Source organism: Haemaphysalis longicornis, unplaced genomic scaffold, assembly GCF_048455015.1.
Source record: "Haemaphysalis longicornis isolate Haplotype H1 unplaced genomic scaffold, Haemaphysalis longicornis Haplotype H1 scaffold_214, whole genome shotgun sequence".
NCBI lineage: Eukaryota > Metazoa > Arthropoda > Arachnida > Ixodida > Ixodidae > Haemaphysalis > Haemaphysalis longicornis.
In genome coordinates this window covers 137,299-153,205 of record NW_027526300.1, presented here as the reverse complement: position 1 = coordinate 153,205, position 15,907 = coordinate 137,299, and the positions used below count along the sequence as shown (strand labels likewise).

At 44.2% G+C, this 15,907-nt stretch overlaps 1 protein-coding gene across 2 annotated transcripts in view; it reads left to right on the top strand.

Moving 5' to 3' along the window:
• Positions 1 to 14,345, top strand: part of LOC144172461 (techylectin-5A-like) — a 49,821-nt gene extending 35,476 nt beyond the window's left edge. For both annotated transcript variants that reach the window (XM_077701163.1, XM_077701164.1), the window contains exon 6: positions 12,205 to 14,345. In XM_077701163.1, the coding sequence (XP_077557289.1) occupies positions 12,205 to 12,512 (308 nt within the window). In that variant the 3' untranslated portion in view covers positions 12,513 to 14,345. The remainder of the gene's footprint in view (positions 1 to 12,204) is intronic.
• Positions 14,346 to 15,907: the final 1,562 nt, after the last annotated feature.

Here is a 15,907-nt window from a genome sequence, read left to right as displayed (position 1 = left end):
TATTACCCTAATACTACTGTAGAATTTTCACTGGTATAGCTTTACCTTGTAGTATATTACAGGGAAAGGGATGGACGCCGCGTTACCTGTGAAATAACACAATCGGGCTTTTATCAGCGTTAAACATAAACCGGTTTTTCTCAGCCCATGTAACAAATCTCTTGACACCTAAGTGGATCTGGTGTTTACATATAGATAAATTACAGGACTTAATACTTGCTTGAATATAGTCAATGTAATTGGAGTAGGCGACAGTGCGGGATTGAACATTCTTAAGCAAACTCATTTTAGCCAAGAAAAATGCACAGCTCAGCAATTCACCCCGGAGTACATCGTTTTGTTGAACAATAGTTCTCGACAGCACAATAATCTCACGAACACGGAATGTGCGCTAAGAGAGATAGTCCTTAACGACATTGAACATATTGCCAGTAAGGCCAAACGATTGTAAATCCAGCAATATTTCCTACCGCCATGTTCTATCATACGCTTTTTCCATGTCAAAGAACACGGAGCTAGTGCGATTCCGGATGAAGGCGTCTTTCACATATAATTTAAAAGCAACCAGTCTATCTGCAGTTGATCTTCCAGTCCTGAAACCTGTTTGGTTTTTTGTTTAAAAGACAACTAAACTCAAGAAAGTGAAAAAGTCTACGATTTATTATTTTTTCAGGGTATTTGTAGAGGCCTCAAATCCCTTAGTATATCAGGTAATTTGCTGAACACTCTTTCCAGTTACCTATCTGAACGAACATTTCACGTCAGAGTTGGTTCTGTACTTTCAAACCTTCAGGTGCAGGAGCATGGCATGCCTCGAAGTGACGTTTTGGGCTGCACCTTGGTTATAGTCAAGGTTACTTCGGTTCGGAAGGCATTGCCACGAATAATCTCTTGTTAGATGTAGGTAGGCGACGTACAATTGTCATTTATTTCGTGTAATATGTCCATATGTGAACGGCAGGTCCAGCATGGGGTAAAAACACTTGCTGGATGGGCACATCAAAATGGTTTTATGCTAAATCCTGGGAAATGTACCTGCGTCGTCTTCTCAAAGAGGCGCGGTATCCACCCCAATTCCGAAATTAAACTGAATGGTGACTTGATTCCCGTAAAAAAGAAGCCCAAGTTTTTAGGCGTCTTAGATGAAAAACACACATTCATTCCTTAAATCATACAACTAAAACATAAATTCCTCAAAGCAATAAACATTATTAAGGTCCTTTCACACCAATCCTATGGTGCGGACAAGCAACTCCTCTTACGTGTCTTCACTGCTTGCTGGTGTGCCGCTTGGACTGTGGAAGTGTAGTGTATGCTTTGGCAACAAAAACAGCACTGAAAATGCTACACCAGTGCGGCTCTTGGGGCTCCGCCTCGCGTCGGGCGATTTCCGCACTAGCTCTGCACAAAGCTCTGCACATCGAGTGCGATAAATGGTCCCTAAGTCACCAGCGAACATATATGGATCATCTTTACGCCTTTAAAATTTCGTCAATATTCCACCACCCTTTAAATCCTTTTATGTGTGATACACCCTTGTCCCAAGATCTTCTAAATCGTCCATCTATTTTTGCTCTGCTCTCATATAGAGTGATACAGGAAGCGTCAGAATTATCTGTCGCATTTTCAGACGCCAACAAATCAACCCTTTCTGACTTTTTACCTCCATGGCAGCTTCTTCCCGTGTCGTGCTACTTCTCTTTTGTAGTAGTTGATGAAAAACGAGTGCCACAACTGCAATTCTGCAGCACGACTTGTTTTTCAAGAGAAATACAAGTGTGCAGAATTTTTTAGGACGCGTCAAAAACAGCCCTTACCGTGTCGTGCGGTGCGCACGGGCCTGATTTTAGGGTACCTAATACTCAGAACTCGAAAAGCAGCCTTTTTATGGCTGAAGCCTGTGGCATTCTTTTTGTTTTAAAGTGCATATTCCATCACAAAATTACCAAACACATAATCGTCACTGATTTCTTGAGCGTAGTACGTGCATTTGCATCTAAGTAGTTTTGTAAAAAAATATGTTTTTCATTCAGTTTTTAAACACGTTATGTAAGCATGTGTTAAATCTTGTAATGACCGTGTTCTGGCTGCCAGGTCACTGGGGTATCACCGGGCATGAGACAGCAGATCAAGTAGCCGCTGCTGCTGCACTTACAACTACAGTTGGCATAACAATACCTTACACTGACCTTAAATTACACATCAGACAACACCTTCGCAAATCATGGCAAGCACACTGGAACTACCAGACAGAAAACAATCTACACATTATAAAGCCACTTTTAGCAGCATACACCACTGACACGCACAACAGCCACAATGAAGCTACCCTGGCTCAATTACGGAGAGGCCACAACCATGCACCACACACCTACCTGCTCACGGGATCTCCAAGACCCCTGTAGTAGCAGCTTTGGAGACGGCTTATCCGTGGTTCATTTGCTACGTGGATGCAAACCACTCCACACAACACGGCACAAATTCTTCGCCAAACTCTACAGAAAACACATTCCACTGCATCCAGCGTTATTCCTGTCTGATGATCCCATGTTTTCTGTAAAGCGCGTTTTAATCTATTTAGCAGAAGTGAAAATTTTAGACCTAATTTCATACCACGCATAATCACAACCTGTTCCTCTACACCAGCCATCCTCATTGTCTTGGACCATGTTATTGTGTTTTTTCTCACTGATTTTGTTGTTTACACCTTCATCTCTCATATATATTGACTGTTTTGGCGCTCTTTGCCCCAGTCGGCCTTGCACCAGTAACACCTAGCCATCATCGTCATAATTAAATATATTGTGTCTCAAACATACCTCCAGTTTTCTTTGAGCCGAATAATGGGGAAATAGAGGACAAGTGGCAGCTGTTTCAGGAGTTTCTAATGGTTCTGCTTATATAAAGCTCGTGTACAAGTATCCTCTCTGGTTTTGCACAGAAGTGTAAATCGAGAAACAAGTGGTATCTTTTCGAAGCCTTTGTGTTAGCGCGTGACGCCACGAGGCGCGATTTGGGTACGTGACGCCACGTGATTGCGGTGGCCAGATAGCGTGACCGCGGACAAGCTACGACGACAAGCCAGGATTCTAAAGCGCTCGGCACGTCAAATTATATAACAGCGTAGGTCACCAGGAACTGGAAATGCACCGATAAGGGCTACCGGCAAGTCAGCGATACAGCAGGGCCTGCTGAGAATCTCTGGAAATCGACGAACCACGACAGCAGCTTCAATCTATACAAGCCTAAAGATACAACGTCCTCGAACAAAGACATATACGCTGTGTGAAAAAGTTTTAATAATTAGATGAAATATCCCGTAATTAAGAAACGCTGTTCTAAGGGCTAGGGTGGTAAGGCATTGAAGTGCCGAAATTATGTGAGCTACTGAGAGCACAGCAGGAGAAAGAGGGCATGAAATGGGGCAAAACTCTACGGCATTAGGGGAATTGTTCGACTGCTTTAATCAAGGTAATTGATAGCTATATGTAATGTTAGGACAAGCCTATGGATCACCGCATGGACATAAAAATAAGGCGTTTGACAGTTTTAAGGTGGCGAAATGGCAATAAATGCCGTAATCATTTAGTTCATTTCAGAAAGATTCATAGCGCATGGCGACAAGGACAAGAGAAGAAAACAAACACACCACGGAGCACTACTTTCAAATATTTTTTATTGGAAAGACACATCAATACATATCCACACTTTTCGCCGTCTCACCACAATTTCCCGCGTGTTGAAAACATGCGAAGAAACGCCGACAGCATCAGACGCCCTTTGGAGAATGCTTGGTAGGGTTGGTAAATGAAGTTCATCTGTCATGCGGTAAGCAATATATCGGGCAGACAGGTGGGTGTCTTGTCGGCCGCTTTAGAGGGCACCAAGGTAACGTTAGCAACCACCGAAATGGTCATTTGTCTGTCCACTACCGTGACTGCCGCTTCGTGCCACTGTTTGAGTCATGCGTTGTCCGAGCGAAACATAAAGAGCAGTCGGTGCGTGAGATTATGGAGGCAGAAGTGATTGTGAGAGACCGGTGGACGTGTGTGAGAGGTCCGTCGTTAAGTTTAACAGATAAAGATCTGGCATTTCTTCTCATGGCTGCAACACGTGGGCAATTTGCGGTGAAGTGGCGAAAAGTGTGGATATATATTGATGTGTCTTTCGAATAAAAATTTGTTGAAAGCAGTCCTCCGTGGTGTCACTCTTTTCTTTTCTTGTCCTCGTCCGCAGGCGCTATGAATTTTTCTGCGATGCAACACCAACTCTCCTAGGAATCCGTACCCGTGAGCATTCAGTTCATTGTTATGAAAAGAGATAACGCAGAAATCGAACAGAACCAGGGACGTTAAGGCGCAGCGGCAAACGTTGGAATTGGAAACGTTGGAATGTGAATATTTAGGATGCTGTACTCATTATGCTTTACGAATAAATCCCAGAATATAGACTACATGTTTAGACGAACGCTTGGACAGGAAGCAGACATAATAAAATCCGTGCATTCAAGCGAAAAGAGGAGATAGAAATCGAATTTATTTCAAGTATTGCCCGGCTATTGGGCGGGTGGTTCAGGTTACTATGTGATGTTATTGGTATTGGTCACAGGGCGGTGAGAAGGCGCATTGTGGTGGACCTAACAGAAAAGAGGTTTAGAATAAAAAAGAAAGGCAACTCCAGCCCTCGCGAATAAAAATGGTTCGGAAATATTGTATAGCCTGCCAGAATATATTCGCGGCACTCAATAAACAAGGAAAGTGCAGACATACTGAATAAGAACATTCTTAAGACACCTACGGATGTGGGAGCAGCCGTGGAGAGATGAAGACTTGTACAGAAAACGTGCATACTACTTAATAACACAAGGGCATTGTAAACAACAACAGAATGAATCGAACTGGCAGAGTAGTAAGAATCGACAAACCCGAACAGCCACATTCGTGCCTTTCAAATGTAAAGAGGTCAAGAGACACTAATAAAATGCTCCACCTTAAGGAGAACAACAAAAAAAAGCTGCCGGTTTGTGAGATAGAATTTATCCCGGATGCCCGAAATTCCTATCGAAACAAACGACACGAATGGTGTAATAACCCCGCACGGGACACCTTGAGTAATCTTGGTGACGGTATTGGCGACACCCCGGACCCGAGACCCCAAACATAAGCTGTATTCAAGCATGGCGATGTGTTTATTGGTGGAGGGTGAGAAACCACGAACGGCGGTCATTGGAGTCGTGGTCAAGGTCCGGCGGTTGGGGTCCCTGTTTGTTTGCCAGGCAGGGAGCTCGGGGACCTCTGTCGGTATCAGAGTAACCCGAGCAAATGAAGTGCCCCGGTCCCCTGCTTTTACGCTATGCTGTACGGTTTTTTTTTTAAATCCCCCCAAACGTGTTCGGTCCCTGAAAAGGGGCCGCACCGAAGCTTCTTTTGCTCCTTTGCTTTCGATCTCGCTTCTAATGCCAGATAACTACCTTCGTTTTCTGATCCTTGAATCTGTGCACAAATTGAAGCCGGTTACCTCTCAATCCGTATTTTTTTTTCCAAATTTCTTGAAGGTATCATCGGCAAACACACGACGCCAAAGAGCTCAGAAATGGTGAAGTCCTAATTGAAGTAAAAACTCAGCAGCAATCCACAATTCTCCTAAAACAAACCTGTATGGCAGATCTGGAGATGAGGGTGACACCCCACCAGAGCCTGAACAGTTCTTAAGGTGTCATTTGCGAACTAAAGCTCATGAATGAGACAGATCCTGAGCTGCTAGAGGGACTGAGAAATCAGGAGGTGACAGCTTCGATGCGCATAACTGTGAGGAGAGAGGACAAAGTAGTCCCGACCAACACATTATCCTTACTTTCGACTGTTCCACACTCCCAGAGTACGTAAATGGAGGTTTTGTACATTGTATTGTCCAGCCCTACAGGGCCAGCGGTTCGGGCACGGAACCAACACCTGCCGTGGCCGTCTGACCTGCGCGAACTGCGCCCAGCATAATCACCTATCTGAGAATTTTCCATCACAAACCCTCACCCGTGCTAAAAGCCAGGGAACCCACGCCGCCTACTCTCGTAAATGCGAGAAGTTTAGCAGGAGAAGGAGATCATAAATTCGAAGGTCACTGAAAACATCACCTTCCCGGAGGCGCGGAAGAGGTTCGCTTCTTTCCCCCTGGGGAGGTACGCCAACGCAGCTTGCTGGGGGGCGGAGCGGCGTCTGGTTTGCCTAGAGGCCCAGTTTAGCGCGTCTGACCTGGTCCTGCCCCCGCCCCTTGCTGGGTTGCCTCAGGCAGCCCAACCCGTCACCACACAGCTTGCTCAGGCAGCAGTGATTCTGGTGCAAACTGCTCCCGTCGTGACTGGTGCCGCTCCCGCCGCTTCCTTCCCGTCCTCCACTGCTTTGGATGGTGCCGAGCACGGAACCATACGGTAGTGACCACTTCCCCACTTCAATAACATATATAGGTAAAGGCCAATGCAGTCCATCTTTCCATAACAGGTTTAATGAATCAAAGCAAACTGGAGTAAATTCACAGATACTTCTAAAGTACAGCACACACCATAGCACACTTACATAAAGACGAAGTGGCCCTACTCCTCATGGCCCACATCCTCGATGCTGCCAGAAAGTCCATTCCCCAGGCCTCCCGTTCTCCGCGCCACACAAGGAGGCCCTCGAGGAATGAGGACTCCAGGCGAGCACGAGAAGCCCAAAACAAGGCGTGGTGCGTCTTTCGCCGGTACCCCACGCCCAACAACGTCGTATCTTTCAAACGGGCAAAGGCACTTGGGAAACGCGTGCTCCGTGAGGCAAAATGGACAGTTAGCGCACCTTCCTGACATCCATTAGCTCATACACCGACACTCACAGTCTGGACATGTATACGAAAACTCGAAGGGCCATAAATACACAGCCTGCCCCTGGTTAGTGCAACAAGGGACACACTGGAAGACCAGGCTAACACTTTCGCTCAACACTTCCAACATGTGTCCAGTTCAGCACACTACACCAACACTTTCACAAAACACAAGACATCCTGTGAGAAGTCATTGGGAGATTGTAATAATTCAACTTCATCTTATAACATCCCCTTCTCACTTCATGAGCCGAAGATCGCACTCAGTACTTGTAAACGTTCAGCTCCAGGAGCAGACAACATTCCATACACTATAATACAACACTTACACTTAGACACACTTGAAACACTGTTTCACCTCTACAACAAAATATTTCTTTCAAGGCGCCTTCCAGGGTTTTGGAGGGAGGCCCGCATAGCGGCCTTTGTGAAGGAGAGCAAGGACCCTTCCTCTCCCGCCAGCTATCGGCCCATCGCCCTTACAAGCTGCCTGTGCAAGCTCCTCGAGAAGATGGATAGATAGGAGACTTGTGTTTTTTTGTAGTGCAACGATCTTCTCAAAGGCTGCAAGGTAGGGCGATCCACGAATGACCAACTTGTCGCGCCTTGAATTATACATCAAGGATGCTTGATTGATTGATTGTAGGGTTTAACGCGCCGACGCAACGCAGGCGATGAGGCGCGCCGTAGTGGAGGGCTCCGGATTAATTTTGACCACCTGGGGATCTTTAACGTGCGCCGAAATCTCGTACACACGAGCGTTTTTGCTTTTCGCCTCCATCAGAAAAGGGTCCGCCGCTGCCGGGAATCGAACCCGCGATCTCGTGCTCAGCAGCGTAACGCCTTAGCCACTGAGCCACCGCGGCGGGTACATCAAGGATGCTTTTATTCACAAATGGTTGTGCGCATGCTGTTTTTTGATCTTGAGAAGGCCTATGACACAGCTTGCCGCTACGGGATTATCAGTGAACTCAAGTCTTTCGGTGGTTCGGGCCACATGCTAAACACCTTTGATAGTTACATGTCTGAAAGAGCGTTTCGCGATAGAGTTGGTAATGCAAGAAAACGGTGTGTCAAAAGATGGAGTTCTAAGCTTTACTCTGTTTATAACTCAAATTAACTCTCTTGGTAAGGCATCGCCACCTACCTTTTCTTACTCTATGTATGTAGACGGTGTGCAGATATCTTTTAACTCGTTTATATGTCAATCTGTGAACATCAGGTCCAGCTTGGTGTTAAAAAACTTGCCAGCTGGGCAGACAAGAATGATTTTCAATGAAATCCTGGGAAAACGTTATTCCGTAGTAGTCTCGAGGAAGTGCGGCATCCATCCGGACCCAGATATTACCCTTAATGGCGTTTAAATTCCTCCTAAAAAGGAGCATAAGATTTTAGGAGTAATATTTGATAACAAACTAGCATTTGTTCAACACTTGAAACATCTTTAGCATAAACGCCTAAAAGCTATAAATATTCTTAAAGTTCTCTCCCACCAGTCGTATGGTTCAGGCAAGCAACTCTGTCTTGTTTATAACGCATTAGAGGGATCTCGCTTGGAATACGGCACTGTCGTATATGGGTGTGCAACAAAAACGGCTCTAAAAATGCTGACCCGGAGCTGCATTTGGGGCTACGCCTTGCATGTGGCGCTTTTCGCACAAGCCCAGTCCAAGGTTTGTATGTAGAATGCAATAAATGATCCCTAGATCACCAGAGAATGTAAATGGGCGTTTTATGTGCCTAGAAAATAATGGCTATGACAAATCAGACTTCTACTCCGACCATTTATGCATCCTCAGAGCAACTCTTTTTTAAATCGCCCATCAATCTCCATGCCGTTTCCTCTCAGACTGCGAAAAGAAGCTGCTGGGCTAGCAGTCGCGTTTTCAGGCATCCACAAGCCACCCATCATTGATTCCATTCCAATATTGCATCTCCGCCCTGTGTCATGTGACCTGTCTTTTATGTACTTAAACCAAAAACAGGTCACCAAGAATTGCGATTTTGCAGCATTTCTTGTTTGTGCAGGATAAGTACCATTGTGCAGAGTTTTACAGTGACGTGTCCAAGACAGCAACTGCTGTGGGTTGTGCTGCGCATGCGCGAAACTTTCATGTCAGCAAAGCACTGAACCTTTGTAGCAGTATATTCACACCGGAAGAATACGGTATTTTAATGGTATTAAATCACATAGCCCAACATCAAATTTTAAAATTCATCGTGTGCACGTACTATCTCAGCGTTGTACGTGGACTTGAATCCGGAAAGCGTTTTAAACACTTAGTCATCAATCATTTTTTAAGGCCATAATGTCTGCATATGCATCAAGCCTTCAAATAACTTTTTGTTGGGATCTACGGCACCCTGGAATTGCCGGGAACGAAACCGCAGATCGAATGACCTCTGATCCCACTCATGAATACAGTGTACATAGCAACAGTGCCGTACACAGATATGAAGCCATACATCAGACACCAACTTCGCCACAGATGGCAAACATGCTGGAGTGAACAGACAGATAACAAGTTACACGCTATAAAACCACGCTTGGGACCATACTACACTGACACACGCAACAGATACACAGAAGTTCCCTTGCTAGGTTACGGATAACGCACACACATGTCACACACTCGTATCTGCTCACGGGGTCTTCGAGACAACGGTGTAGCAGGGGTCGAGAGGCCCTATCCGTAGTTCATGTATTACTACAATGCAAGACACTTGCCTTAATACTTCGCAAACACTTCCCACAACTATGCAAACTACACGTCCCGCTACACCCACCGTTCTTCCTGTCTGACGATCCCATGTTTTATATCAAGAGCGTTTTCAAATATTTAGAAGTTAAATTTTTAGACGTAATTTCATACCACGCATGATAACTCCCTTGCCTAATACACCAGCCATGCTCATTGTCGCGTTCTGGTTTTACTTTTGTTTTTGTTGCATTATTTTAGTGTTTATGGTCTCACCTCTCATTTATAAGCATTGTTGTGTCGCTCTTTGCCCCAGTTGGCCTTGTGCCATTAACATCCAACCACCATCATCATCATGGTGTAATAAAAGTGGTGAGACACCTTTGCCGATATTTGTATTTAGGCAAGGTGGTTACGCCAGTAAACCAATGAAAGAACTTTTTTGGCACCGATGTTCGAGCAGTAAGAAAAGGTTAGGTGTAAAACGCTTTCAAAGGAATGAAGCAAGGCACAGCCTCAATGGATGATGGAATAAGAGCGGGTTCCAGAAATGATACCGGGCTTCTAGTATTAAAAACTAGCAAAATTACTTTCACGATTCCTCGAAGCATGGGAGGAGCCATAGTTCCTGTAAAATTGGCACATTTAATTTCATGAGAAGTGTGACAATCAAAAGCTAAAAGATTACTAAGCCACAGAATTTTTACTTAGTTTATTACAGATTGCTCATCAAGCTATTACTTAACCGTATTAGTAAGATTGAATATGGGACGACCGAAGGAGAATCTTCAACATGACAACAATGACGCAGCAATTCATTGCGCCCAGCTTGGATTACGAAAATATGCTTGCAAATGAACCGTTTAGACTGCTATATAGCTTACGGAAGAGTCTTTTTTGAGTACGCCCCTTCACATTGATAGAAGAATTGATAAACGATACCGTAAAGGGCACTTACATACGGCTTTTGTACGATAACTACCAAAACTGTACGGGCTAGATAGCTCTGAAGGAAAAGAAGGAAACATCTTTTATTCAAAAGGGCACTTGACAAATGAGCACAATCTCACAAAATTATTTCCAGCCTGCCCAAAGGAAGTATTTGAGAAGGTTTTGTCGCAGAAGTGAAATACACCGGTTTAAAAAATTATCCTACAAATTCGAGATTTGCAGATTACATCTTGTTTGGTGATTTGACTGAAGACTGGGGAAGACGTATACAGGATTAGTACCCCTAAAAAGGCTACAGAACGAGGTGAAAATTATTATGATAATGCCTCTTATTGCATCCTAAGGGTGGAAGGTAATTTTGTCGTAAACTCGAATTCCTGGGAATAGCATGACGTACTTATTATTCACGAAAAAAACCCTGCACGCGAAAGCTAACAACCTGTCGAGAATATCAGTAGGAGTTTATTGCCTGCAGCCTTACAAATTAAATGGTGTTGGTGAATCATAATATAATAAAACTGTCTTCGTGAATAAACCTCCCTACCTCTATTCCACGTATTTATAGCTGACTTGAGATTTATTTTTAGAAGTATTCTAGTCACGCGAACGCCAAAAGAGGGTCGCTCAAGGTTCGTTTTCTCTTCCTACACGCATTAAAAACCCGCACAAAAAAGCGCCTCCCTTTCTCAAGCCGATTGTACTGGTTCGTAATTATTCAGAGGCGCATTCGACAGAACTTTCTTGCTTTTACTCACATCTTTTCTAATCAGCCGGGAAAACGGAATAGTGTTCTATCACAACGATATTAGGCTCTCACACTATGCGGTGGAAAAGCAGCTCACACTTGTCAAATTCCGGCACTAGCCAAATTTTGATCAGAGTCTAAGGGTCGGCAAAAGAAATATTAAGGGTAGGTGCTGTAGTCCCCTATATAAAAAAGTTTGTTCTGCCTTTCGTTCCGCGCAACTTGTATTTTCTTCAAGACGAATTCTTCCTTAGGCTACAGTAAGAATAATTTATTAAGAACTAAGCCGCCAGAGTAGGATTTTATGCTTCGTGGTCAGTGCGGGCATGACGGGTTATCTTTGTTTCTCTCCTTACATGAAGTACATTTTTTCCATTTTTGTCGTAGGCGGCACCGGGTATCTGATAGGAAAATGGTTTAATCCGTTCATCCCTACACCAGATTTCCCTTGCTGAAAACACGCTCTTCTCGAGCGGATGGGAAGTCTACGACAAGGTTTTCGCTCCGCAATAAATGCGTGCAGACGCTTCGCCGTGACATTCCTTTCGCTCACGCTCAACTGTGTAGGTATCGTTCGTTCACTGCTCCTTGGATTTTTCTACCTTTGTCGTAAGTTGTGACGGAGCACCCGTTCTCAGCACAAAACATTGATCACAACATTATAGTGTGCCGCTGTTTAGATGTAAAAATTTTGTGCCAAGAAATGACGAGCAATTGATGATGATTTTTCGACTTATGGGAATACTTGTGAGAAGGGTTTCTTGGCGAGAGAATGTACGTATTAAGCGTATTTGTAATGCCCATTCTTGGCTTGTGTACGCCTCTAATGGTGAAGCTCAGTTTTTTCTTAAGGCTATGCGAAACTCCTAACACGCGCGAAACAGCGTTTTTGAAATATTGGCGCTCAAAGATGACCCTTTACCCTTCTTTGCTTGTTTTCGTTTTGCCAACAAACAGGTTGGGACACCATGACAGAAGTGAGTGGCCTGGCATTCTCTACTTTTGACCGCAATTCAAACCAGGATGGCAATAGTTTCAACTGCGCCTATTACTACAACGGCGCGTCGTGGCACAAATACCCCTGCGTTGGGCCCAACCTGAATGGCGTGAATTTCAACGGTGCACATGATTTTCCAGGCGATGGTATCCACTGGAAGCGTTCCGGAAAGAATTCAGAAGGGTTGGAGTGGGAGTTATACTCCTACCCCAGCGTTCACATGATGATAAGACCCACTAGAGGCCTTTCCAATCGGCGCAGACGATAGTGATCTTTCACCCCACTTTCAGCTCATGAGTATAACCCGGAAGAGTGGCATTGCTGGTTAGCTCAGAAAAATGAACTCATTGGTTCTTGGAGCGACGTCATGAACATTATAAACTGGGTGATGCCAATGCTATAGTTTGAAGTCTTTTTTTATACGAACCACACTGCAATATTATTCGCGATTTGCACCTCCAGTGATCACGTCGTTAGGGTACGAAATGTGACCATAATTGTCATTTTTGAGTCCGGTGTGGGATCAGGTGTGAGTTTTGAGTATTTGTAATTGGTAGTTTCTTTGCCTCCTGCATGTGAATAACACGACTACCGGATCAATAAATATTCTGCAGAAAGGTTTATCTCCCTAGACTTCTCGCTTTATTTTGTGTGTATGTATTATTAGGCATACAAGACTTCGGTTTTATATTAAAATGGTGTTGGACTGCTTAGATCTATCACTCTACTACACTACTTGAGCACTCTATTCACTTAAAGCGCATGCAAAGTGCCGAAGCAGTGCATGTGCAAAGCAATGGTCGCATGCATTCTGAGCCATTTTTGGTTAATAAATGAGCTAACACTCAAAGATGGCCCAGTAATATTGCAATGTCTGAGTTATTGGTGTTTAAAAAATGGCCACTTTGTTCAGACTTTGGATGTTGCTACGTTATTCGCTGTACCTGCGACTTTTTAAAGATGCCGAGAAACGCGCATTGAGGATTAGTTCCATTCATTCCAGCAGTTGCCCGTAACTGGTCGAAGCGCCATTATTGGCTCAAAAGCAGATAGAGATGGTGAAGGACGATAGCTGCTCTCGTGTGTGGGAAGTTTAGTTCTTCCCCACCGTGGTGGCACTAAACAAACGGTGTAAGAGGCAGTGATGTTTGTGAAATCTGATCAGGCTGTTTTGTGCACCTTTCAGTTACCTTTTCGGCACAGCTGCAGTAAACTGACGAACCTTGAGAGTGTTGTACCGACGATAATGAAAAGAGAACGAGACCCTGCGAGCGATATGTTGTAAAACCTTTATGTGCAGAACTGCAAATGTTTGCCATCAGTTACCAACATGCACATGGATTTCATAAAGCTCGAGTCAAGTTGCTATTCCTTATACTGCAAGCGAGTGCCTTTCCTCTGACGGTGTGTACGCAAGCCAACATGCTGTATTTTTAAACATGTCACAATGCTCCAAAATTACAGGTCCCCCACCCACCTATTACAGCTTCCTAGATCACTTGAAGGAAAAACTAGAACACGCTCGTAAAGATGATAAATTACTTGTATATAAGACATTTATTCGCCCTATTTTGGAGTATGCGTCTTCCGTATGGAGCCCTCTTCAGAAGACACTAAGTGATAAACTCGAAAAAATTCAAAGACTAGCAGTGCGCTTCATTTGCTCACGGTGCCGCAGGACAAAATCCGTAACAAATTTGTTAACATCGTGTAAACTACACCTCCTGCAAGTGCACCGCGAAAAGCAAAGGTCGAAACTCCTGTTTAAAATTATAAAAGACGAAGTGAAAATAAATAAAGACGCATACATACAACCCGCACCCAAGCGGGCAGTTCGGTTGAACCATAGTAACCCAATAAGGCCTTTTTTCCTTATACCATAGAAGTGTGGAATATACTTCCAGAGTATGCTGTTGCCATTTCCAATGTCAAAGCGTTTGAGTGTTCGCTAGAATTGTTCTACCGGCAACACAAAACCTAATGTATGTTTTGCCATTGCGAATTGTTTTCGTGTTTGTACACCTCCCTGTAATGACCCTCAAAAGAGGGTTACAGTATCAATAAATAAATAAATAAATAAATAAATAATATCAGAACACCATACCAGTGCTCTTTGCTTCTCGTTAAGCGTGTTTGTTATGACCGTTTGTCTTAATATGCGATGGCATCTGTCCGATGTAAGATGCGGGAAATCGAAAGGCTGTTACGATAGTGTGCCGGGTCATATCATTGTATAACTATAAGAGGGCCGGGTGAGGGATGGCGTCTGAGGGTAGCCGCGGATTGCAAATAAAAGAGACTGTACACCACAAAATATACAGCTGTAATCTCCAGCGCTTCAGACTTTCATGAAGACGAAAGCGAGAAAAAAACAGGTGAATATTTCTGGATTACTGCGAACTAGAAGACCAAATCTGGAGCAAGCAAACCTAATTTATGGTTTTCAAACACTCAGGTGGCCACGCATCTCTATCCGCCTCGCTATGTTTTCTGGTGGACTTCAGATTTAAATATTCGTTTCTCACCCCTTGTTCGCGGTGATTTGAAGCGCAACAAAATAATGGTCTCCAACCCGCCCTGCGAAAGTGGATTTCCATCGAAGCTGTTGTAAACCACTACACATGCTGATTTTGGCGGGTGTGTCGCTTGCACTCGACTTCTCCGGCTGCAAATGCTAGGTCGTGCGTAGCCTGACGCATGCGCTCGGCGTCTTCGGCAAGATTTCCTTTATTTAGTGACACTAGTCCTGCCTAGCCTTCTAGCATAATCTGTAAATATAATCTTTACAGGAACTCCTAATGGGGGGGTCGCATTGTTCATAGGCGCCTTATCATCCACAACGCGATTCAGATGCTTTTTTCTAGTGTTTTTATTTATTACTGAGCTCTATGCTGCACTCCAGATTAGCCTCACGCATGCGCTCTGAGTCTCAGGCGAGAACTTCTAGGTCCTGCATCGGTTTTTCGTTTACGACACAAAATTTTCCGACCAACGAGAGGCTAAAAGCTTCGCTGTAAAACACGGACGAAGAAACAGTGTAGACGAGACATGCGCTATCTCGTCTACCCTGTTTCTCCATCCGTGTTTATTCGTTGCGCTTCAAATCATGGCAACTATTCACCAGCTAGCCCAGCATGAAGTTTTCGTTGGCGATTTTTGCATGTCGCAAGAGCCATAGCTCTGTTTAACTTCGGATGTTGGCAATACCATCTGGTGCCGCTCACGAAGAGTAATGGACAATTGCATGCGAGCGTGTGTTAACCTGAGTCCCTAACTCACTGGTTCACTCGCTCACTCGGGAAACTGCCGTAGAATAAACGATTTACTCTTTTCTTCCCTAAATATATAATCTCTTGTGAACTAATTCATCAATAATCACGGAGTACTGTTGTTTTGTATTAACTTACTGAATATCAATGAAAACTTTTAGGCGAGAATTTCGCGGGCCGTACCAGTCTCTGCATGGCATCAAATCGCCCTAGTGTTATTGAGAATTCATTGAGGCTCGACTCAATAAAGTATTGGTATGTAATTTGTGCCCTGCACTTAGCCCTGCACTTAAGGCTCTTACAATTAACTCGCTGCCGAACTATTAGAAATTATAACCAACCTCGGCAACCAAAGACATTGAGACAGTGCTTGTAATGTCCGATTGGAAGATCG